Here is a 25,900-nt window from a genome sequence, read left to right on the forward strand (position 1 = left end):
ATCCACTTATCAATCCATTTATTCATCCAACCACCTATCCATCCATATGCCCATTTATTTTCCAGCCTATCCATCAATGATCCATGAAACCTTTCACTTATTTATCCATCAGTCCATTCAGCCACTTACACATTCTCCCATCTCTCCGCTCATCCACACCCATACCCACTCACACATTGGCAGACATTTCTCCTCTCTCAGTTTGAGAGGTTGGTCAGGAGACAGGTTGAAGTGAGGGTGGAGGAAGGAAAGGAAAGTTGCAGTCAGAGACCTTCTTCCCCATTCCAGGAGTGACCCTGCCAGCCCCAGCACATCCCTCTTGATTGAAAAAAATGAGAGCAGACAGTCAATGGGTGGGCCTGTCTGGCCAGATGGTATTTTGGCTGCACAGCTTTTACACACACACACACGCACACATATGATGCTAGAATGCTGAACAGAGACCATGCCCCCACCCAACATCCCCGATCCCAAATGCAGGGTAGCCAGGCTTCCAGACATAAATTAAAAAATAAAATAAAAAAGGAATTGGTCTCTAGGAGAGCTCATGCAGAGATGAAGGCAGAAGACCTTGGGAATCAGAGCCGAGAAGAGGGAGAAATCCCTGCCCCCTCCCTTCGGATGCCTACTCCCCAAAAGGCCTCTGCCCTAAGATGGGGCCAATAACACCAGCTACCAGGCCTCTTGCCACTTTAATGTTCAGTCTTCTGAACTACTAGATTTTGGTGTCAGTTCTCCCACCACAGCCCACAAGGGAATGGCATGGGGCAGGGCATGGGAAGGGAAAGGAGTGGGTGCAGCCTGTAGATCTTTAGTTGGCTTCTCCTGGCTCTAGGTCAGGGTCAGGAGACCCCACGCACTCCTTGCTGAGCCGCACAATTTCCTGGGATAGAACTTCCATGTCCTAAGAAATAAACAAGCCATCAGGGGCCAGAGTAGGGGTCAGGGACAGCTCCCTTACCAAACCTGGGTGCCACTTGTGATCTCCTTTTCAGCCCACTAGTCAATGCCCAGGAGGGACTGGCCTGGAACGGAAGGTACTCAGAGAGGCTCACAGAAGCCCCAGCAAAGGGTTGGGCACAGAGAAGTTTCAAGGATGTATGGGGAGTGAGATGGATTGGGTCACCTGTTATGGTCACCCTTGCCACCTTCTCTTCTAACAAATGTGAGCTTGCTTCTCCAAGGCAGAAGCTGGGGCTGAGTCCTTTATGACTGTCCCAGAGAAAGCGGGTATTTGGGTAGCAGGGTAGGCAAACAGATGTGGGGTGGACACATTAGATTTATGACAGGCAAATAGGTACATAAATGAACTGTGCAGAGGAAAAGGACAACAGGTAGACAGATCACAGGTGGGTAAATGAAAACTAAGACAGTGGGTGACTGATGAACAATTAAGGGAGAATGGTAGATCAGGAAATGAGTGGAGGATCTGGGGGACATGATTTGATGGGTATATAATAGAGTGGGTAGATGGACAGATGGGTAGATGATTGATTTTGTGTATGAATGGACAAATGAGTGGGTACAAGGACAAAAGGAAGAATAAAAACTAAACTGATAATAAACTGACTGAAAGATGGAAGATGAGAGCATGAAAAAGTGGTAGATAAATATGGGAGGATGACTGGGTAGACAAAGCTGGGGGACTGAGGACTCATGGGCTGTGTGGCTGGAGAAGGTGGCCATATGGGCAGATGGGTAGGCTGGCAGGCCACACTCGCCTTATGCAAATGCATATTCTTGGTGAGTTGCTCCTCCAGCATGTTCTGTAGCTTCTTGTTCATCTCCCGAAGGTTCTCATCGCCTGGCTTCACTAGGTCTCTCAGGACGCTGCCCAGCCCGCTGCGGTCTGTGTGGCCTGCTGCCACAGACACATCTGCAAGGGCCCAGGCTGAGCACCAACCCCTCGGCAGAGCCAGAGGAGAGATGAACAGAGCCAGAGGAGAAAAGAGGGAAACAAAGAGCAGGAGAGGGAGGACAGAAGCCATGTTATGTAGGGGTGGAGGCTTCAACACGTGAAACACAGCTCTATCTCTTACTAGCCATATGACCCTGAGAAATAGGGACAATGTGTAGTTCAATACCCAGGTGTGGAAAATGCGTATGACTGGATGCAAAGCACACAGCACACAGTGAATCCTCAGGGTATGTCAGCGGACATTGTTCAGATTAATAAAGAGAAGGTTTGAAAGAAAAGCACAAAAGAAATAAGAATAGGGAAGAGAGAGAAAAGGGAAGATAATGTGGAAGATGGATAGGAGAGGAGGAGGGGGCCGGGGAGAAATGATGAGGACCCCATAAGGGATAAAGATAGAAAAACAAAAAAATGTATAGAGAACAATATAGTCAGAGAGGATAACAGAAAGAAAGAAGCAGAAAAAAGACACACAGGGAGAAGGCAGAGGAAGGAGGAAGAGGAAAGGTGGGGAGAAAGAGGAGGAAGAATAAAAAAGATGGAGGTCAGGGAACTCACTAGAGAATGGAGAGTGAAAGGACAGAGCCACAGAGACTAAGTGCAGGTGACACAAATACAGAGCTCCCTGCTCTCCCCTTCGGGGGTTGTGGTCTTGTCAGCAGCTTTGTTGAATTCCAAGAGGGGAAAAGCCACAGTGTAGATACAATGAAAGCGGGAGGTGAAAGGGGGTGAGGGCTGGGGAGGGGGCACTGACCAATCCGGCTGTCCATGACGTAGGTCTCAATAATGGCACTCTTCCGGCAAAGGTCCTCTGCCATGGAGGCACTGCTCACCTCCAGGTGTTTTACCTGCAAGATGGCCCAGCCCACTTTAGGCCTGCCAACTATACATGTTTGCCCATAACACAGGACCCAGCCAGACCTCCACCTCACTGCCCACCAGAACACTTCTAGTGGGGCTGAGCAGGCAGACAGCACCTTCTCTTCTAGCATCCATTTCTCCTGCTGAGTTTCTGCCAGTCGCTGAAAGAGCTCAGCCACTTCCTCATCTGACAGCTCTGCTGGCCGAGGGGGCTGGGCCTGAGGGCTGCTGGATAAGGACTGCAGGAAAAAGGAGAGAGAGGCCAGCCTTGGCTCAGCACAGCCCAGCCCAGCCAGGAGAAAGGGGCTGGAGGGAGTTAGGAGAGCTAGGGTCCTGCGGCTGGGGCTGGTGGCCTGTCCTGGCACCCTTAGAGTCTGTGTTCCTCGTACCCTAAGAGCAGCAAAGAGCTTCTGTGACAAGACTAAAGGAGATCCACTAGTAAATGAAATCTAACTTCTAGCTGACAGGAAATAGAGGTAAGAGCAGAACAGCAAAGTGACATGATCAGAAGCCAGTAGAAAAATCCAAAAGGTTGGATATTTACTGCAGGTCAACTGAGCTATTCTATTCCATGAGTGGTATCAGGAAAAAAGAGATCACGATGCCATACATAGGGAAAGAAAACAACCAGGTGCCCAGTTCTCTGAAACTGAATGCTGCTTTTCAGAAAACCAACAATTAAAAATATCTTGGGGTTAAGTTTAAAGATATTTTGGATAAAAATTAAATCATAAAAAAATTGGGGGAAAAAAGATGTTTTGGGACCAACCAGAAAAGTCTGATTAAGGTCAAGGTATTAGATGAGATGAAAATTTGCCAAATTGAGAGATTAGATGAACAAAAACAGGTTACTCAATCATTTAGGTTTTCATTTTTTGGGTTTTTTTAAAACTAGATCTCACTATGTATGCAGTTCAGGCTGGCCTCAAACTCATGGTGATCGTCCTGCCTCAGCCTGCCAAGTATTAGGGTTATTCATTTAGATTTTATCTTTTTTTCCTTTTTTTGGCCTGGGGAGACAGAGTTTTGCAATGCAATTCAGGCTGACCTTGAACTATGTAGCCAAAGTTATCCTTGCTGGCCTTAAACTCAAGATCCTCCTGCTCAGCCACCTTTGCTGGGAATATAGGCATGCACCATCATGCCAGGCACATTTATATTTTAAAGAGAGAGATTCATAAAGGTATTAACATGTTCATTTTGGGGCCATAATTTGCATGTCTTATTGCTGGGGTGGCTTGAACCAGCAATGGTACATGCATCACTGTGCCATCAGGTGTCTTTTTATTATTTTTATTAATAAATAGATCAATAAAAGTGATTAGATCCATTTGTATCACCAGTAGTACAAGCCACCTGATGGGACAGTTGTATATGTACACTAGTTGTTAAAGCCATTGGGAATATGTTAAGTACAAATTTATCTTTCTTTCTTTTATATGTGTGTGTGGGGGGGTGCTAGGAATGGAACCCAGAGCCTTATGCAATGCTAGGCAAGTGCCCTATCACTGAACAATACTCCCAGCCCTAAAATAATTCAACATTCACTTTTGTGACACTGGAATTCAAACCTAGGATTCTGCGGTTAGCCATATCCCCAGCCCTTACTTACTTATTTATTTATTTAGAGACAGGTCTTGCTAAATTACTAAGTTATCCAGGCTGACCTTGAACTTGAGATTCTTTTGCCTCAGTTAGTGGTTTTCCATTTGATTTTTTTTGAGGCAGGGACTTATTTTTTTCAGGCTGGCCTCTACCCTGTAACCCTCCTGCCTCACCCTCGAGTGCTGAGACTACAAACATGCACTGCTACACTTTGTTTGAACTACGCATTCACAAAGGTGACCTCTGAATAATGAGAATGTGACTTTTGGAATATTTAAGGATTTTTTTTTGTCTTTTTCCTTTTTATCGGTACCAGGGATCGAACCCACAACTGCCTGCTTGCAAGGCAGGCACTTATGCCGCTGAGCTAAATCCCCAGCCCCTGTCTTTTTTTTTTTTTTTTTTTGAGAAAGGATTTCACTATGCAATTTAGGGTGGCTTTGAACTCACTTTGTAACCCACACTGGCCTCGAATTCGCAGCAATCTTCCTGCCTCAGCCTCCCAAGTGCTGGGATTTAGAATATTTAAATTTTTTAAATGTTTGCTTGTTTTAGTTTAAATTTTTTTCCTACAAGCTGGATATAGTGATGCATACCTGTAGTTCTCAGAAGCTGAGACAGGAGGATCATATGTTTGAGCCAGTATGGCCAATATAGCAACTTAGTAATACCCTGACTCAGAATAAAACATAAAAAAGGGCTGGAGATATAGCTCATTGTGAAAGGCCTGGGTTCAATCCCTAATACCAAAATTTATTTTTTATACAAGATACAGATACTATATATGAAATAAAAAATGCTATTTCCAAATAAAAGTGGCTGACAAGGAAGTTATCATGACAAATGGCAATAATAATGAGTATAAGCTGGAGAAAAGAACCTCCTACATGGATGGTGCACTTACTACAGGTCATATACTTGACAGTGCCAGGAAAGGTAGAATGAGCTTGCAGATGATGAAACAGGGCCAGAGAGCAAAAATGATTCCCATCTCTCATATAGCAATATGAAGCCAAGTTGGCAAGCTTGGGGAAAAGCGGACAAGAAAATGCTTCTGCCGGGCTGGAACTACAGATCACGGTAGAGTGTATGCATGAGGCCCTAGGTTCAAAGTCCAGTTCCAAGAAAAACAAAGGGAAGAAAATACTTGTGGTATGCTCAAGTAAAGACTTGAGGGAAAGAGGGGTACTGCAGGTTTGCGGCAGGAATAGCAGAGTTATAGCCTCTTCCTTGTCCTTTACCCTGGCTGGAGCGGCTGAGCTCTCCTTCTCCCGTAAGATCTCTCGGTAGCTGAAGGAGGAGATGCTACTGCTGTCCCCTGTCTGGGTCCGGCTTGGTGAATTCATCTCGGAGAGAACCAACTCCTCAAGGCCTGGGAAGTGGAGGGAAAGGAAACCTGAGCCCAATCTCCCTGGGTCCCGGTGTAGAAACCATCAGGAAGAAGCAGAAATAGATCTGACATAAATGGAAAGAGGCAAAGAGATGCACTAGGGCATGGGGAAAGGCAGAAGTACAGAGGACAGAAAAGACAAACGGAAAAAGGAGCTGCCTCTGTGAGCAAGTAGGAGAGGCTGGGAGAAAGAGGGTGATGAGGGAAAAGGAAGACAGGTAGAGGTCACCAGCACACCCATGTGAAGAGAAAAACCCCAGAAACAGGAAGCCATGGCAGATGACAGACAGACTGGAGAAAAACATGGTCAAAGCAGAAGAGAACAAAAAGATAGAGACAAACTTAGAGCTCTGTGCCGAGATCTTAGTTCCATCTAATCGACAAGGAAAATGCATGGTACAGAGTTCTAATCTATTCCATGCTTCTTGCATTAATATGCAAGAAAACAAACAAGATTCCTGTTATAGAGAAATTACTTCAGGAGACTGAGTACTGTAGAGGAAAACTAACTTAACGGGTATATCCAGTTTTGCTACATCATGTTGCTCTTGCAGCTAGCTGCTTTTGGGTATTGAGAAGGAGGTGACACACTCAGTTATGGCTGAGTAAGTTTTCACAAGTAGCTGAGTTGAGGGACCAAAGAGCAAGTTTTCCTTGAATCTGTGACCTAAGAGAGGAACCATAGCCATCACTGGCATGTTACATCTTTTAGCATATTTGTAGGCCACTCCAATCTAAAAAAGGGAAGCAGAAACTGTGTGTGTGTGTCTGTGTGTGTTAGTCCCCATCCTCTGCTTTAACTGGTAGAAGTACAATGGACTGAACTTGCTGTGTAACAAAAACAGCAGTGTTGCTACCTGCATGGAAGTCTGTCTCACTAGCTTGACTGTGACCTCCTGGAGGGCAGTGTCTGAGGGGGTTTCATGTCAGGGACTCCAGACTTAAATATGGGGTTTACAGAATGAAAAGATGGACCCAACAGATTTAGAAACAAAAAGTGAGGTACACATGTATATATGTTGGAGTAGTGGGAGACAGAACACATAATGAGAAAGATAGGATAAAGGTAGAGAGAAAGAAACAGAGGAAAAAGTGGGGAGGAAAAAAGAAGAGAACTAAAGAAAGCAGGGAGAACAAAGCAAAGAAAAAAAGCAGGGAGGAGATTAACGCAGATACACAGGAAAGAGGAAAAAATGAGACAGAAGCAGAGTGAGAAATAAGAGAAGAGACACAACAAAGAGGAAATAACACAGAAAGAAAAAAACAGTGTGGAGAGAGAGAAACAGAAATGAGACAGGCAAAGAGCAGGTAACACAGCCAGTCTTGAAGAGGGACAGAGGAGGCTGAAGAACAGGGCTGAGGGAGGTACAAGAAGGCCCCAAGGACCTACACCTGCACCTGCACCACAGCCCATGCTGCCCAATCTTAGGTCTCACCTGAGCGGCTCTTGCTGTTAGTGAGGATGTCCTGCAGCCGCTCCTGCAGCTTGTCAGCCCGTTTCCGCTCCAGGTGAAGCTGCCGCTTAAGGTCTTTGAGCTATGGGGAAACAGGGCAAAGTTAAGGGCTGAGGACTAGGGGACCCATAGGAAAGGGATGGAGGTGGGCCAGAACGGGGCTGTGCTTGGACACCTTCCCATCCTTACCGCAGCACTGCCCTTCTTCTCCAGGATCCGCTGCCCATCCACTGTGTCCTTTACCTCCTGTGAGGTACAAAGGACATAAGTAGCAAGTGCCAAAACTGCCTGCAGAGCACCCCTTACTTGCCCCATGCTGCACACTGAGACCTAGGGATATGCCAGGGGCCACTGAAGGACCACTCACCTGCTTCAGGCTGCAAATGGTCTTCAGATGGCCATCTCGCTCCTCCTGGGCTTGCTGGAGCTGATCCCGCACATTCTGTAGCTCCTCCTCCTTGCCCTGCCAAGCACACAGCAGCTCAGGTCACAAGCTGAGAAGCCTCTGTCCTCCTGTGAGAACCCATTGGTACCCAAAGAAAGAAACACCATCCTAGAAGAGGCACCTTCAACTCAGTAGCGTGCTGTTCCTGGCATTGCTTGAGGGTTTCCTCTTGCTCCTGCTGTTGCTGCTGCAAGGATTCCTATGAAATAAATCCCAGGGTTGGCCACAGCCCTTGCAGAAGGCATCACACCCAGGTAGGGGTGTCAGGGCCTGTAACAGGGCCCTCGGGGTACACAGAAAATAACTTTCAGGAAACACTACCTGCTCTTAGGCAGAAATGTCACATGTGAACTTATACCATCCACATGGGAGATCTAGATTTACAATTATATTTTCTTTTTTTAACAAAACATAACACTACATGCCAAGAATGTTCTCTAAGGGTTTTACATATATGTTAACTAGTCTCCTAAAATACACAGACTGTAGCCATTCTTTTTATTTTTGTTACTGCTGTGGATTCAACCCAAGGCTCATGTATGCTAAGCACACGCTACACCTGAGGTATATCCACAGCTCCTATTTTATTTCTTTTCTACCAAATATGAAAAGTGGTCACAAGAGAGACCAGATAACTTGCTTAAGGCCACACAGCCAGTTAGTAGCCCACCTAGGATTTAAACCCAGACAAACAACTGGCTCCAATCTAGGTCTGTCACTGCTACATATTTCTTTTTATGTATTGTCATGGGTTTTCCAGAAAATAATAGCTCCCCCCTTTTTTGGGTCTTATTATGTAGTTTACGCTGGCCTTGAACATAGTATGTAACCCAAGCCAGCCTCAAATTCTCAACAATCCTTCTGCCTCAGCCTCCAGAGTGTTGGAATTACAAGCATGTGCCACCATGCCTGGCTTGAAAATGGTAATATGTTATTCAGATTAAATCAACAATTTCCTGATAGAAGCACAGTTTCAGGAGGAAGAGGTGCTTTTCCAAATCAGCACAAAGCCAGAGGGCCCTGCACACCTAATGTTCTGCCCTATCTGTTGGCTATCCCCTAGTTCCTTCCAGAGGGCTTCTGTTGAACAGGAGGACTGTAAAGATACTCTCATGTCCAAGACATCTCAGACAGTTCCAGGTCTGACCACCACTCTTCCCATAGTTTAGCATGGTTGCCACATAAGCAGCCTCTGCACCTTACCATGCACCACCAACTCACCTCAGCTTCCTTCAAGCGCCGCTCGAACCAGCCCTTGGCTCCATCCATGGAATGTACTTGAGCTTGAAGTTCTTCTACTGTCTGCTGGAGACTCTCCATCTCCCGTGTCCGGGCCTGGAGGGGACATATGACCACAGGCCTGGCAGGCTGAACAATAGGCACCTCACATATGTCATTCATTGGCACATTCATAATGCTGTGTCCCCAGATTTTGGAGGAGGAAGGTTATTGCCATCTACCTACCTTCTCTTCCCGAATCTGCCCACGGAGCTCCTCCTCCTGCCGTTTCTTGTCCTCATGCAGCTCTCGGAGCTCACGTTCATAGCGGGCGCGCACCCCTAGCACCTCCTTCTCATGCCGGAGTCGGACTGCGCCCAACTCTTCCTTGTGCTGAGACTTCTCCTGCAGTGTCTCCATTGCTAGCTCATCCAGCATGGCCTTCCGCTTCTCAGCACTCTGGGGGCCAGGAGGGTAGTAGTCAGCTTCCTCCCAATACCACAAAGGCGCACCACCCTGTCACCATGCCCAAAGAACTAGCAAGACTCCTCTCTCTCCCAGCCCCATGGAACTCGTCACTTTCTTCCCCTTCCCATTCCCATAGATTTAGCCATATCGCCTCCCCCCTAGCCCAATGGACTGGGACAATCCCTCTCCTCTCCCCACAATCCCACCTTCCGAGCTTCCTGGAGTTCCTGAGTCAACTGCTCCTTCTCCTGCCCTATTTCTTGAAGTTGTTCCAGCAGCCGACTATTGGCTCGTAGTGACTCCTGATGTCAGAGATGAGTTTGATAAAGAACCCCAGTAAACATTAACACTTCTGGGAGACCACTTCCCTTCCCTGACAATGTATTATGATCTCAATCTCTTGATGGAAATGGCAGAGACTGTTAGATGCTCTCCAGTATTTATTATCTCCTATTTCCTCACCAAGGAAATTTTTTTCTTTGAGACAGGCTCTCGCTGTGTAGTTTAGGCTGGCCTTGGTCTAACTATGTAGCACAGGCTGGCTTCAAATTCATAGTGATCCTCCTGCCTCAGCCTTTCAAGTGCTAGGATAACAGGCATGTAACACCATGCCTGGTTTGCCAATAGAATTTGTAGTTGGACTTCCTCCTTAAATATGACTGTGCAATTGATTTCTGTTTTGGAAAACTAGTTGCATAACTTAGCTTACGCTCTTAAAGGAAAGGGGCATGCTTGTCCCTGCCCACTTTAGTCATTTCTCCTAGAAAGACTACAAATATAGAGCAGCTTGAACACCCATCTTGGATCTAATGTTGAAAGTAGCTGAATGGTAATGAGTACCTGGAGTTTTACATGAGATAACTAAACTTCTATCTTTCTTAATCCAGTTATTCTTTTTACAGGTTGAGCATCCCTCATTTGAAAATCTGCAATGCAAAGTCTGCAACTTTGAGCACCCACACAATGTTACAGTGGAAAATTTCACACCTGACTTACTGTGATAGTTCATAGTCAAAATGCAGGTACATTTAGGGAAGCTGAAACAGAGGATCACAAGTAAGAGTTCAGCCTGGGAAATTTAGAAGATCTTTCCTCAAAATTTAAAAAAGAGGCAGGGTCACAAGGCCCCGGTACTACAAAAAAAGGTCCCAGTATTGCAAAAAATATAAATGAAATATCTTCAGGCTAGCCCCTTGTGGTGGTGCACCTCTGTAATCCCAGCACTTGGGAGGCTGAGGCAGAGGGAGCACTGAGAGTCTGAGGCCAGTCTGGGCTACATAGTGAGTTCAAAGATGGCCCGAGTTACACAATGACACCCTGTTTCAAGAAAAAATCCTCAGGTTATGTGTGTAAAATGTGCATGAAACAATGAATTTAGACTTTGATTTTACCCAAGATATCTCATTAAGTATATGCAAATGTTCAAAAATCTGAAACACTTCTAGTACCAAGCATTGGATAAAGGATACTCAGACAGTATTATGGAATCACAATGGATATTCTAACTGAAGTGGCTCTGTCTCAGAGTAGTAAAATGATTTGCCCCAGAACATATAGGTACTGATAAGAATTAGGGACTACACTGGCATCTATGTCCTAACTCCAGTCTTTCCACTCAACAACACAGATGTCACTGAGACAGTACTGGGGAACTTGTGAGACTGCGCAGGGTCATATGTGTTACCTGGAGCTGGGAGTTGAGGTCATCTTTCTGTCCCATGAGATCCTCGTACTCAGCCTGCCGCTGCTGTAACTCAGATGTCAGTTCAGTGGTCTGTTCCCGGAGAACATTCAGTTCTTGTGTCTTTGCTGTTTGGATCTGCAGAAGGTGATGGTGACGAGAAATGCAGTGTAAAGAGACACAGTGCCCAGGCAACAGAGCATGGGCCTCTCAGTTCCCAGAAAACAGGTATAAAGAAAGGTAGGAAGACAGAAAACCCTGAGAGAAATGTTGTGCAGGGGCTGGAGATTTAGCTCAGCGGCATAAGCACCTGCCTTGTAAGCAGGCAGTCATGCGTTTGATTCCCGGTACCGATAAAAAGGAAAAAGACAAAAAAAAATAAAAATAAAAGAAATGTTGTGCAACACAATTATACATAGTGAAAGAAGTGCAGACCTGTGCTACATGTGACTTAACCTCACAGATACAATGGCATCAAAAAGAGCATTGTCTGAAATTTAAGAACAATCAAAACAAATCTATTTTGTTAAAGTAAGAATAATGGTTACTTCTGGGAAGTATTGGCTGGAAAAGATAAGGGAATCTTTTAGGGTACTGAAGATGCTCTGTATCTTGATCTGGGAGCTGACTACATAGAAATAGAGATAGGAAGATGGATGGATAGATGGAAAGATAGATAGATAGATAGATAGATAAATAGATAGAACTCACTAAGTCTGCAATTAAGATTATACATGCACTTTACTGGAGAGAAACTAGAATGCTAGGGAAGCAGGGATAAATGCCAAAAACAATGGAGATGGAAGCCAAAAAGGAAAAGCAAAATAAAGGCCAAACAACAGCATGAGGTTCAGGATCACCCTGCCCAGGTGTAGACCAGAAAAAAGAGGGAGACAAGGGAATGGGGAGGGTCAGCAAGGGATCCCAGATGTCCTGTACCTGTTCCAGGGCAGCCAAGCTAGTCCTCAAGGCATTATTCTCAGCCAATAGCCCTTCCACTTGTTCTTGCGCATCTGCACTCTGGACGGACACCTGGCCCCACCCCCACGACAGGTGAGAGTGGGTCCAGAACAGGGAGACAGGACCTACCCATAGTCAAGAAAGAAAGGAGACAGACACACAGAACAGGACTAGAAGAAGTAAGACCCCTGGGGCCTTGCTGAGTAGTACTCATGTAGGTGGCCCCCAACCTAAACCTCAGCTTCCTGAGCCCAACCAGTACAAGATACCTGATCCTGTAGGGCCCGCAAAGCTGCTGCATGCTCCAGGCGCTCTCCCTGCCGTTGATCTCTCAGCTCTGCCAAACTCTGCAAGGACCAGGAAGTCAGAGGAGTCCACTTGAGACCTCAGCCTCTCTTGGAATGCACATAACCATACAGACTCATTCTCTGACCACCTAAGAGTATGTCCTCAGCCCCTGTGAGTCTCTGACTAGCCATCACAGACCTCAGGTAAACCCAGACTCCAGGTCCTCACCCACAGGAGCCTCAGACGTACTTGACCCCTCTGTCCCAGCCTCCAAGCATCTCAGACATAGCTCAGCTCCGGAGAGGTTCAAATCTCCTTACCCTCCACCCCAAAGAGGGTTTACACTTACTCAGATTCCAGTTTAAGAGCCCCAGGATTCTTAGACATACCCAGTCCCCAGGGACCCTCAGATGTGGTCAGCACTCAGGTATTACAGATTTACCCAGACTCAACCTCAAGCATTAGGGGTCACAGGCACACCCTACCCTCATGTCCTGAGCTCCTAAGAGTCTTAGATCCACACAAACTCTTAGTCTCAGATTCTAGGAAACTCATACAACCTCCTAGTTTCCAGCTCCTAATAATGTAGCACCCCACTTATCATTCTGGTCCCCTGTTCTGGGGCTTCTCAGGCCCAGCTCACCACTAACTCATAGAGGCTTCAGTTTTATCCAGACTCCTGCCCCAAGTCCCATATTTCCAGCTTTTAAGGGTCTTAGACTCATAGGCTACCACATTCTCCATTCCAAGGGACCTCAGATTTATCTCTTCCAGGGGAAATCCAGATGCTTCAATGTTACCCAGTCTCTAATATTAAGGAGCCTTATACCCTGGAGGTCTTTCTCTGGCCTCTGGAGGTCTCACACTGACCACCCTTTTCTTCACTGCCCCCAAGTGTCGTTAGGATTATCCAGAGCCCACAAAATCCTACTTACTAATCTCAGGCCCAAACCAGCCCCCACCCAGACCCCGAGGGTCTCCACTTCTAGTCCCAACTGTCCCATCCTAGAATGTCTTTTATCTACAGACCCTCCATGTCCTTGGCTCCTGAGTCTCAAATTTATAGTCCTTATACACCTCAACATCACTCTGCCCCAAGAGCTGGTATCTGTCCCAATTCCTAGTCTCAGTACCTAGTGCACATTTTAGATTGATACAAATTTGAAATTTGTATCAATCTCTCAAGTTCTCAGCCCCAGGATCTCTGACTTACAGATTCCTATCCCAACTCTGAAGCATTTCAGAGCTCCTGAATTCCCATTTTCCTAGATTTTGGGGAGTATAGACCCATCCAACTCCTTTCATTCCAACAGAGGAAATCTAACTCTCCAGTCAGCCTTCATAGGTCTCAAACCCCCCAGATTGCCAGCCCTATCCACACCCTGGGGATGGAACCCGGTCCCCCTCACTTGATTGGCAGCCTCAAGTTCCTGCTGTAGCTTCTGGGTGCGAGCCAACTGGGCTTTGAGATCTGCTTCTTTACGCTGTTGCAACTCTTCAATCTTGTTCCTAGGAGTGATAGGGACAGGGTACACAGGGCATGTCTCAGTCTCAGTCCTTCAGAGGCTCAGTCCCTGTGGTCTTCAGGTAATTCTGCTGGGCACAGTCCCATCTATATACAGTGCCTCCAACCCTGGAGGTTACCTGCTGTCATTAAATAGTGTCTCCTTCTCTGACTGCAGACGGCAAAAACTGGACAAGGAAAGACAGACTTAAATGGATCAGATCCACAGGTCCATTTCCCTCTAGGTCCCCAAACCCCCTAGAAAAAAAGAAATGTACCTTTCTTGTTTCTTTTTCAGTTTCTCAGACAGCTGGAAGATAAGAAAGGAAAGGATGCAGATAAAGGTTAACAATGGGGATAGTATTAATAAAGAAAAAAATAAACTTGATATTCACGAATACTTCGTACTGAGTCCTTCCTGAAAGTCAAGATTTACATATTATCATGTGGAACCTTCAAAATGGCTCTGAAAAGTGAGTACTACCAGTTTTACCAAAGGGGAAACTAAGTTTCAGAAGGGCAAACTAATTTGCTTGCACAACTGGCCAGCAACAATAACATTATCTCCACCTAAATTTCAAAGGCAAGTATTTGTAGCCCCCCAAAAGAGTGGCTTAATGGCCACTTCATAGAATGGCTAGGCTGGGAGGCCTGGAAGGCTCTGACTGTCTGTTCCATCACTGGGCCTCTGAGTTCTAAGACAAGAGCCAGGCGTCTGTAAAGACTTACATGAATGAATGAATGAATGAGTGAATGGGCTAAATTGGGAGGAGACAAAAGGAATGGGGTGTGGCACACAAAGTATAGTGAGATTATATTAGCCTCCTACATATTGAAAGTAATTCTGAGATGTAAGTGTAAGTCTCCCCCCTTTTTTTTTTGTGCTAGGGATTGACCTCACGACATTGTGTTTGCTGAGCTAAACCCAGCCCCTCCCCACCCCCTGCTTTTTTTTCTTTTTCAGACAGGGTTTCACAATGCAGTTCAGGCTGGCCTTGAACTCACTTTGTAGCCCAGGCTGGCCTGGAACTCAAGGTGATCCTCCTGCCTCAGCCTCCTGAGTGCTGGGATTATAGGCATGAGCCACTACACCAGCAAGTCTCTCCATTTTATACATGATAAAACTGAGACCCTCAAAAGGCATAACACCCCTGTGCTCTGTCAAGAAAAAACTAGAGAGCCCCACCTTAGCAAGTTCCTCCTGCAGCCTGGATGTTTCAGCCTGCTTTGAGCTCTGCAGGGGAAGATGATGCATGGGCCTGTTGTTAGCAAAGACGCGCCTCCCTCATCCCTTCCCTCAGTCCACAAAATGGTGATGTCAAACATTTTCATGGAATTACAAGCAGAGCCAGGGCATCTGCCTGCCTCCCAGCATCCCAGCCTCAAAATACCCAGGTTTACCTCCAAGCCTTGCAGCTGCTCCCAGAGCAATCTCTTTTCCTCTTTCTCCATTTCCCATTTCAGCTCTACCTCTGCCAATGGCATGGGGGTCAGGACAGTGGGGGCCAGGCTCCCTGTAGGGTCCCCTTGGCCCTCACTGACAATTGAGGACTTCACAACCTCTTTCCCATAGCGCTCCTGCAGGGCTGGTGAGTAGAACAAGGATCTGTGATAGATGAGGTAGGCTCTGAAGTCCCTGGCCATGCCTCAGAGGAGGAACTAGCCTTAGACCTAACAGGTCTCCTGTTCCAAGTCCTAACTATACCTTTCACAAATCTTTTAAGCCTCAAAATCCTCTTATCTACCATGTTCCACTACTACTTACAGCTGAAACTCTTCTATAACCTCCCAACTGCCACCCACATTCTACTAAGGTTCCACTCAATCACAGAACCAGCAACCATCATCAAAAATCCCCAGCTGCTCACCAAAGGTCTATACAGCAGGACCTTCCCACACTCTACCAAGCTCTCTTTTGGCCTTCATCCCAGCCCATATGTATATATATATATATATATATATATATATATATATATATATATATAGGTTCAGAGAGGAGAAATGGTTTTTCCAAAGCCACATACTGGTTCACAAGGCCAAGCCTCACTCTGAGCCCTTGTCCTTCTCCTGAGAGGACAACCACCTTCCATGCTCTCCTCAAGCTCTGAAATCCCATGCACCTGCCACATTCTTCTGTAAGGCTGTGTTCTCTGCCTGCAGTCTTAACAGCTCCCCATCCACATGGGGGCCAGCTTGGATGGCCTCTGCTCCAGCAGCTCCTTCCTTCAGTTGCTGGTTCTCCTGCTCCAGCTGTTCCATCTGATTGCAGAGCTAAGTAGAAAGAGGTAGCAGAAAATCAGTACATCAGAACAATACTTGCTGAAATACTCATAGCACTTGGTCATTCATTGAATCACCATAAGAACTCTATGACATAGGTGTTCTCACACTTTACAGAGAAGGACACTGAGGCACAGAGATGATAAACTACTTCAAATTCATACATTTCCTAAGTGACAGAGTTCAAAAAAGGATGAGATCAATTTTCCCCTTGCCTCCTCCAGATCTCTCAGATGCAATCCCAGATCTGACATCTCAGGAAGTTGTCAGCACTGTGAAGAACCCTACTTGTCCTGCAGTCTGTGGGGAGCTCCCTCTCAGCCCAGGTGCCACAGACAACTTTCAAGGCATTTTCAGGCTCAACACTGACTATAGTTACTGCCTTGCCTACCTGTGGCCTTAGAGAAGAGTACAACGCAAATAAAATCAAGCCAGCCCCTTGCTCACTTCCTGGCTCAAGTATAGTTCACACAGCAGTCCTAAGATATTCTCTTATTCCAATTTTCAAATGAGAATACGGAGGCCCACAGAGAATTTTTATTGCCTGGAATATTTTCTTTTTCTTTTCCTTTTTGTTGTCTTTGTGAGGCAGGGATTCACTATGCATTTCAGGCTGTCCTTTAACTCATTTTGTAGCCCAAACTGGCCTTGCACTCACAGTGACCTTCCTGCCTCAGTCATCTAAGTGCTGAGTTATAGATGTGTGCCACCACACCCGACTGCCTGGGATATTTTCTATTCAAAACATTATTTCTCATCAGACATGGTAGTGGATACCTGAATACAAGCATTTAGGAGGCTGAGGCAGGAAGATCATCATAAATTTGAGGCCAGTTGTACGGTACATAGTGATTTCAAGGCTAGTCAGAACTATCGAGCAAGAGCCTGTCTCAAAAAACCAACCAAACAATCAACAATAAAGCATTATTTCTTCCATCCAGTTCGTCACATAGCTGGCATCTTTTTTGCATCTTTTAGTGCTCTGCTGAGTGTTATATTAATTAGTTAATTAATTAATTTATTTTTTAGCCAGGGTCTCACTATGTAATTCATGCTGGCCTTAAACTCACTGCAATCCTTCTACTTCAATTTTCCAAGTGCTGGGATTACAGATATATCCCACCACATCTGGCTACTATCACCTTAAAACAATATCCCTTGTGCTAGGGTATAGCTCAGAGGTAGAGTCCTTGCCTTGCATGTGCTAAACTCTGGGTTCCATCTCCAGCACCACCAAAGAAATAGTAGTATTACCCAACATAAAAATTCCAGTATTCTGTAATAAAATTATGTTCATTTCTTTTTTACCAAGCATTTATCACAACTTTTGCTTTATCACAGAGAATCACATGCACAAATTCTGAGACAAGGCTACCTGCATATGAATTTCTACTGTGCCCTTTACTAGCCAGGTGACCTTGGGAAAAACTGTTAAAATCTCCCAGGGTCCTAGTTTTCTTTACCTGTTGCACAGGAATACCAAAACAGACTCACACAGACTTGTTGCAAAGATTAATGAATAATGCAAAGCATTCATAAAGGAACTGACACAGGAAATCCCATATAAATGTCTATGATCACTACTATTATTTAGTGGTTTATTTTGAGACAGGATCTCACTAAGTTGCCCAGCCTGTCTTTTATCTCATGATTGTCCCACCTCAGCTTCCCAAGCAGCTGAGATTATAAGCATGCACCACATGCCTGTTTTATTATTTGTTTACTCCATTATATCCTTCTCCTCATACCACCTATAGAATATAAATTACCTGAGAGTGCACACTATTATGTGCTGTTCACAACTATATTTCTAGAACATACAGCACAGAGCAGATGCTCAATAATTATTTGCTAAAGGAGCAACTGAGCTGATGTATCTTGGCAAAAAGCAGGCTTTTTCCCTAGGTCTCTCTGTAAGTATTTCTAGTGCCAGGGATGAGTAAGAATAGGACTATGAAGACTTTATACATGGTCCAGACTGGTGTGATGCAGGGAAGCGTGAGCTAGATTTATCAAAGAATGCCTTCCCTGACTGGTTGTGGTGGTGTACACCTGTAATCCCAGCACTCGGGAGGCTAAGGCAGGAGGATTGCTGTGAGTTGAAGGCCAGCCTGAATTGCATAGCAAAACTGTCTCAAAAAAAATAAAATAATGCCTTTCCTACCTTACCCAGCAAGAACTATGGCATCATGGAGGCTTGAAGGCAAGGCGCAGTAAGAAGTGAGGCAGTGAGACCAATGGTTATATGAGCCCCAGGACTTTGAACTGGAACTGTGGAGTGGGAAGGCCCACTAGAAGGTATTGTTTAAAGTGGTAAGGCTACAGGTCAGAAACTGTGAACTGGATCAATAGAGAAAACTTGAAGTGAGACAGGACACAGATGAGGGTGCAAAAATTAAGCAGGTTGGGGCTGGGGATTTAGCTCAGCGGCGTAAGTACCTGCCTTGCAAGCAGGCAGTCGTGAGTTTGATCCCCGGTACTGATAAAAATGAAAAAGACAAAAAAAAAAAAATTAAGCAGGTGGGAGATTGTGGCAGGCTAAGGCAAACAATGACCAAAGAATGGTATTTTTTGTTGTTGGGGATGGTAATTGAACCCAGGGCCTTATATATGCCAAACATATGCTCTATAACTGAGATATACTCCTAGATCTTTCAGGATCTCTTTTTGAGACATGGTCTTGTTATGTAGTCCAGGCTGGCCTTGAACATACTCTATGGCCATGTTGGCTTCAAAGTCATGGCAATCTTACTGCCTCAACCTCCCCAGTGCTGGAATTATAGGCATGTACCACCACCAGTGTCTTTCTCAATCTTTTAAAACAATTGACAGAAAGGGGCTATGAATGTAGCTCAGTGGTAGAGCACATGTCTAATATGTACATGGCTCTGAACTGAATCCCTAGAAGTGCAAAATAAATGTCAGAAAATACTTTAGAGAGAAAAATTAGATGTAGTGGTGCATGCCTTATAGTCCTAGTTACTTGGGAAACTGAAATGGGAAAATCATTTGAGAACATTAGTTTGATACTGACCTGGATAAGACAGAAAGACCCCACATCAAAAAGAAATATTTTATATAGAAAATGAATTAGTAAAAGGAAAATATCCGTAGTTAACACTTCCTTATTTAATATGACATGCAAGGCTCTGATATAAGTGACTATTCACCTATTTAATCCTTAGAAAAGCCTGTGTAGCAGATGCTATTATTATCATTTTCATTTTAAACATTTGGGAACCAAAGAAAAGACAGGTTAAGTAACTTGCTCAGGGTTACAGCTAATAAAAGCTACAGCCAAGGTTTTAATCTAGACCTCTAGCTCCAGAGTCCTTGCTCAAAACTACTGCTTGCTAAACTACCTCTCCTGGTATTATACCTGCTTAAAATTGTCTTGTTGAGGAACAAAATGTATACTACATATTGTGAAGCATGAAGAAAATGTCCAAATGGGAAAGGGAACTAGGGAGGGGGGAAGAGGAAAGGAAGGAAAGAAAAGGAAAAACAAGTATTAGAAAAGAACAAAAAATGTAAACAAAGCTTCTATAAGCAGGGAAGGAAAAAGGGGTTGAAAGGAGGGTAGAGGATAGGAAAAAAATCAAGTTGTATCATGTACAGGTACAAATTCCCTATAATGAATGCAATCATTATGTATACTTAAAATATATCAATAAACTTAGTTAATTAAAAAGACTGTCTTACTGATTTTTTTTAAAAAGGTCTTATGTACTATATTCTTAGGTAGAGACTTTGAAGTAGCATTTTGCAGCCAGAGGATTTTTTCCCTTAAAATACATTTAAAACTTAGAAAGTTATTGACTATGAATATAGAAAATAGATAAAAGAACAAAAAGATGATGCTTTCAACTGCCCAGTAAGTTTATAAAGAGCCAGGACACTAAAATCAGGGAGGAGATATAATTTACCAATCCAGGATGAATTATCTGGAAGAATAAGAATCCTAGGCTAATGTAAAAATGAAGGGAAGACTGGGGATTTAGCTCAGCGGCACAAGCACTTGCCTGGCAAGTGTGAGGGCATGAGTTTGATCCCTGGTACAAAAAAAGCAAAAAAAAAAAAATGAAGGGAAGAAAGAGAATATGGAAATAGCTTAAACATGTTTCCATCCCATAGTAAGAACTTTACCTAACCCCACTCCTGAGGCCTTGGGGTTCCATAACACCAGCCCCAAATTATACATACGAAAATTTGAAACTCAGAAAAAAAAAGAGTGCCTTGGCTGAGAACCAGCCAACCTCAAGGCTTAAAAATCTTCTAATCCCATCACAGTGAGTGGTCACATCTGTCAAATCACTGTCCTTTTGCAGCAGACCAGGACATATTTCAGCACCGCGGACAGTGTCACAGAGCCAGACCCTGTCCAATCACTCTCTCTGCTGCTTATTAGCTTTAGCTTAGATCAGTGATGGTGAACATTTTTGCACTTTCAATGATACAAACAGCCTCCTGTAGCATGTGTGTCATAGGGTCACCAGCACTAGCCTAGACAGTGCCAACCCCGCACACATGTGAACACATTATTGCCCCATTCATGCTCCTCCCTCATCTATCCCAGGCACCAGCACCTTACTGAACTCGGCCATAAGTGTGCTGTTCTGCAAACGGAAGTCTTCTTCCTGGCTGTGCAACTTTGCCTGAAGCATCTCATTTTCACTCAGCAGTACCTCGACTTCCTGCAGTGGCAAACATGGGCTAGGACTCAAACAGAAGGAGAAAAGATGGGGAGGTAGGACAAAGAAAGAGAGGGTGAAAATAACACAGGGAGGAGAGAATGCAGGATATAGAGAATAAGGCAAAAAGAGCAAGGAAACACACCAGAAAGGATAAAATGAGACAAAGAGGGGAAGGCAGAAACAAGGGGTAATAGAGAGGAAATGCAGAGAGAGAGAGAGAGAGGAGGCAGTAGAAGGGGAAAGATGGGAAGATAATCATAAGTGAGAAGAAGTAGAGAGAGATGGGCAATGGGAGCAAATGGGGAAGGAGGGAGGGACCAGGAGAGAAGAAAAAAAGAAAACACAGAAAGACAGAAACAGAGAAATCAACAGAGAAAGAACAGAACAGCTGGAAGAGAAGGAGTCAGAGAAAGAAGTGAGTCAGGAAGAGAAAGAGGAAAGGGGGAGAAACGAGTACTTGGAGAATAAAAGAAAATACAGAAAAGAAAAATGATGACAGATAGAAACAGGTTGGGGAGAGAAGTCAAAGAACAGGAAGACAAAGCCAGACTCACAAGAGGGTAGAGAGAGAGAAAGGGAGAAAGATAGGGACAGGCAGAATGTAAGACAAACACAGGAAAACAGAGACACAGAAACACACACAGTGAGAAAGTCATGGATGTGAGGGCACACACACAGAAAAAAAGGCCAGTACAAGGAGATCCCAAAATAGAAATATCCCCACTATGACACATTAACCCACCATGGGCCCCCTTACCTGAGCTTTCTTGCTCTTGCTCAGTGCCTAAAAAGAGGGGTGGGAAGAGAGCTAAAGCAAACAAAAGTGAACTCTCAGGAGGGTATGGAGTCAACCGTGGCAATTGCTAACTAAAGACAATGATGACAAAAGTGCGACAGAACCATCTGCACTTGAGTACTTCTACTACAGTTTGAAGCCCACAGGAATGATGCAATGAGCAAGTGAATAAATGAGAATCCTGCCTCAGTGTCACAGCACATAGAAATTGTCCTTTTCTCTACACTCTTGAGGCCTGAGGGAGGTGGTCTCAGTATAAGCCTTTATAGACTGACTCACCAAACTCCCGAAATTGTGGTTTCATTGCTACATCTATGCAAACACAACTAATTTTGGGCAACAATGGAAACTGCTGCTCACCTGCGAGGCAGCCAAGGTCAGGTTTGAGAAATCAACAAGATCACAAAGAGAAGCTTCTGACTGCCAGATTTTCAGTTTTCTGTATTCCTTTATCCAATGAGTATCTATCTAGCAAGTGATGTCTATCTAGCACTGTGATACAAATGGGAACAGGGCAGTGAAGAAAGAGACAAAGGAGGACCTTGAATATCTTGAGGGGCCATAATAGATCATATTCTATCTAAGTTTTGAAGGAACTAAGAAGTTTGGTCTCAGGGGCTGGGGATTTAGCTCAGCAGCATAAGCACCTGCCTTGCAAGCAGGCGGTCATGAGTTCGATCCCCGGTACCGATAAAAAAAAAAAAAAAAAAAAAAAGAAGTTTGGTCTCATTTTAGCAACAGGACCAGAAAAGGTATGGAAAGTTGAAGCACACATCAGGAATGTGATTTGAGGATGACAGGCAGATTCTAGTCAGATTTACTGATAGATTTGACTACTTAATTAAAAGTCAGTATATAAGAATGAGTAATTAACTGAAAGCAGAATAAATTACGAGTAAGTTAAAATTCATGTAGCCAGGCATGGTGGCACAAGCCTATAATCCCAGCTCTTGAGAGGCTGAGGCAGAAGATTGCCAGAAGTTTGAGGAATCTCTGGGCTATAAAGTGAGTTCAAGGCAAACCTGAACTGCATAGTGAAACTTTGCCTCAAAAAGACAAAAAAATTAATAAGTAAGCAGAATTAGATAAAATTAGCAAAATAAGAGACTTCCAAAAGAATTTTTTCTTCTGAGACAGGGTATCAGTATATAGTTCAGGCTGGCCTCAAAATGCCTTCAATCCTTTTCTCCAGTGCTGGAATTACACTTAGCCTGGCTAAGAAAGCTTTAAATGACTCCATGAAAGTAGGATGTAACATTATGGCTGGTCACTGTAGGTGCTCACTGGGTAGATAAATGAGCCAGATGGGTAGGAGGAATGAAGGAGCAGGTGGATGGGTGAGTGAAGGGAGGTACCTTCTGAGCTTTACTGAACTCCTTATCCAGGTAGGCGACCTTCTGTCGAAGACTGGCAAGTTCTAGTGTAGGGAAAGCAGGGAATCTCAGCCTCAGGCAATGGCAAGGAGCTGAAGGGTCTTCCTGCCAGGCTTCTGAGGTAAAACCTTGGCCTCTGTCCCTCAAACCCACTCCCATATAATAAGACTCTCTTGGCTCACCAACACCATTCTTGCGTAGTTCATCTGAAAGCTGGTAGTTGTTTGTCCGGAGTTCTAGCAGCTGAGCCTTTGGGGGAAGCAAAGAAGGAAAGAGAATTGGTTGGGAAAGCACTCTTATGCTCAGTCATGAGTACCACGCCCCTAAGCCCTATGGACTGGATGGGCACCCTTCATGTGCTTTCTCAGTACTCCTTATTACCTGTGTATGCTATATTCTAAATGAGCCACCAGGACCCAAGTCTTTCTCCAGATCCATTTACAACCCTGACCAGTGTCACCACTTCATCTTCTTGCACTCAGGCTATCAGCCATTGCAGAGGGCTGACCTAGTCACTCCTGTTCACATTCATTCCATAATTCTCCTTACCCACAGGATGAACTTCCTCATCATCCTAGCTGACCTCTTATACACTGAACCCTGTTCTATACAGAGTATAAATAAGCCTCTGAGGACATGGGACATAAGATTGCCTTCCTGCCTCTTTCCCAAGGGGAGAAGGTTTGGTGTTCTTCTCCTCAACTTCCATTGCATCAGGGCATCTCTAGTACTCCCATAATTCACAAAACATGTCTAGACACCCTTCAAGAATCAAGGGAAAGCCAGGTGTAGTGGCACATGTCTATAATCCCAGCACTCGGGAGACTGAGGCAAGAGGATTGCCATGAGTTCAAGGCCAGCCTGGGCTATGTGAGTTCAAGACCACCTTGCACTACATATCTAGACTCTGTCTCAAAAAAAAAAAAAACAATCAAGGGAAAGTGACATACAGGCTATTCCAAATAGCACGCTCCTCTACCAGCCTGGGAGAGCCCTGAGGCAAGTTCATCTCAGATCCATTCACTGTTACCTACCCCACAAGGATCTTTCTCTCCCTGTCAAAGCACCAACTTCCATCCCTCTCCCTCTATTGGTCTGCTCAAGGTCTTGGACCTGTCCTCCCCAGGTCTAGTGACTGGTCTCTTTTAAGTCCTGGTCCAACTGAAACACCCTTTCCCCTCCCACCCAGAATCCTTCCCCAAAAGAACACAGTGGTTTTCCCTCACACAAGACCCAATGGAATCAATCTTTCTTACTCAAGCCCCCTCCCCACCTTTCATAAGATCTCCTAGTCATGATCCAATGGAATGACCCTACATCCTTCAGAGTCTCTGGCCTTACATGGGCCAAGTCTTATTTAGCATCCCCTGCATAACATCCCCATTCAAGGCCCACTCATCTCAGTCCCTCCCCTTCCATCCCCAGGATTCAGCGTTTCCCCCTTTCAAAGTCTCCGCCTAGGGAGGAACTCTCAAGAAAGGTCCACTCGTAATGGAATGTTATGGTATTTCACCCAGTCTGAGAGTTCCACCAAAGGAATCAAGTGGTCAGAGCATCTCCCAAAAGTCCAGTGATTTCTCTTCCATGCAGCCCTAAGATAACACTTTTAGTTCCTCTGCGCCTCCCCACAATAGAGATGGTATCACCCATCCAAGGCCTTCTTGGCCTAATAGGATAAACCCTAATCATCTAATGGTACCTCCCACTCTTAGGCTCCCCTACCATCAATGGCACAGTCTCTTAACCTCCCAGGTATACATCCGGGGGTCTTTCTCCAATTCTTTATCATAATGGTACCTCCCATAAACTTCCAATCTCCCACCGGCTAATGGTGTTGCCCTCTCAAAGGTTCCCCCCGACCATGACGCAAATTCTCGCTTCCTTCCTCTCCTAACAAAATGGTTTCGCCCTGTCAAGATCTCCTTCCTTTAGAGCCCAGCGTTATCTTCAGTCACCGAAGGTATACCTAAACACTCAAGCCCAAAGGTCCCCCCTTGTCTAAGTAAGATATCGCCTACACAAGGACGCTCTTCTCCGCCTACAAGGCAAACAGAATCCAACCTTCAGAACACAAATACTATATTGGTGCCCAAGTCTCTCCACTGTGAACCTCCGTTTCCATTCTCTAAACTAACACCTCAGGCTCAAGATCCATCCCAACCAACTCCTCAGAGACGGTGATATGATCTCTCCCTACCCCGCCCCTAAACTGCCTAAAGCAGTGGTCAGTCCCACAGTAAGCGGCACCTGCATCCGCTGAAACTCCTCTTCAGAAAGAGCTTGCGCCATGTTCCTCCCCCCTCCCCCCTTCAGCTTTCTGCGCAGACGCAGTGGGTAGCGCAAATCAATATTAAAATTAGACTGAACCAATGGCCAGGAATGGAGAGGGAGGAACCTAATACAAAAGTTCGGCATTTTAGGGACGAAGAGAAAAGAACAAAACTGAAAGGTCAGGCAAATTACAATGTAATGTTTTTTCAGGTTGTAAGTCATCTGATATGATTTTTGAGCTTTTGTAGTCTACCCATTGTTGTTCGACATGATGGTATCCCTGTGTCCTGGATGGACTCTTCGCCAGGCAAGTGTTTGCCGACAGAAAAAAAAAAAATCACCTTTTTGCGCTTCCCCTTTAATGAAAACAGTTGACTTTATAACTGTGGAAATGAAAGCGGAAGCTCTGCTCTGTGGACCCGCCCTCTTCCGGGCGACCCTGAAAGGGAAATCCCACCTAAAGTCAAGTCTTTGACCCCGCCCCCTTGCAAGATTTGACAGTGATTTTTATTAACATGATTCTGTACTTAATGTTAGGTAAAGAATCTAGCCACAAATAAATTAAAAATACCCGACAAGAAGAAAAATAATACTGAATCAGAAAAAAAAAAAAAAAAAAAAAACTAGGGCTGGGGCCCCCAATGGCAGAGCACTTGTAACACTCCTGGCCTGAGTTCAAAAACCAGCAATCTCAAAT

The 25,900-nt window shown here is 44.9% G+C and overlaps 1 protein-coding gene across 10 annotated transcripts; it reads right to left on the bottom strand.

Moving 5' to 3' along the window:
* Window positions 1-349: 349 nt before the first annotated feature.
* Gripap1 (GRIP1 associated protein 1) lies at window positions 350-25,259 on the bottom strand. Of its 10 annotated transcripts, none has more exons than XM_063245821.1 (26): window positions 25,180-25,259; window positions 23,115-23,181; window positions 22,915-22,976; window positions 21,521-21,547; window positions 20,656-20,763; window positions 15,910-16,060; window positions 15,191-15,261; window positions 14,976-15,023; window positions 14,068-14,099; window positions 13,930-13,977; window positions 13,695-13,794; window positions 12,267-12,344; window positions 11,977-12,069; window positions 11,041-11,175; window positions 9,563-9,658; window positions 9,135-9,347; window positions 8,892-9,005; window positions 7,792-7,869; window positions 7,593-7,688; window positions 7,415-7,471; window positions 7,208-7,307; window positions 5,623-5,753; window positions 2,893-3,015; window positions 2,670-2,763; window positions 1,722-1,876; window positions 350-904 (listed from the first exon to the last, which is right to left on the bottom strand). In XM_063245821.1, exons 1-26 carry the CDS (start codon window positions 25,219-25,221, stop codon window positions 812-814), a joined length of 2,412 nt encoding a protein of 803 aa, XP_063101891.1. In that variant the 5' UTR covers window positions 25,222-25,259; the 3' UTR covers window positions 350-811. The 10 variants fall into 10 exon arrangements, with proteins under 10 accessions (XP_063101891.1, XP_063101889.1, XP_063101890.1 ...); XM_063245819.1 differs by having other exon boundaries at window positions 15,191-15,375; XM_063245820.1 differs by lacking the exon at window positions 11,977-12,069 and having other exon boundaries at window positions 15,191-15,375.
* Between the last annotated feature and the right edge of the window lie 641 nt (window positions 25,260-25,900).

Source organism: Cavia porcellus, unplaced genomic scaffold, assembly GCF_034190915.1.
Source record: "Cavia porcellus strain 051 isolate PalLab524CR breed Dunkin Hartley unplaced genomic scaffold, mCavPor4.1 scaffold_3, whole genome shotgun sequence".
In the NCBI taxonomy this organism is placed as follows: Eukaryota; Metazoa; Chordata; class Mammalia; order Rodentia; family Caviidae; genus Cavia; species Cavia porcellus.

Coding starts and splice junctions, on each gene's coding strand:
- Gripap1 (XM_063245819.1), bottom strand. CDS start 25,221: ATGGCGCAAGCTCTTTCTGAAGAGGAGTTTCAGCGGATGCAG. Junction 7,472..7,592: donor CCATTTGCAGCCTGAAGCAG/GTGAGTGGTCCT, acceptor TGTACCTCACAG/GAGGTAAAGGACACAGTGGA. Junction 3,016..5,622: donor GCTCAGCCGCTCCAGCCAGG/GTAAAGGACAAG, acceptor TTTTTCCTGCAG/TCCTTATCCAGCAGCCCTCA.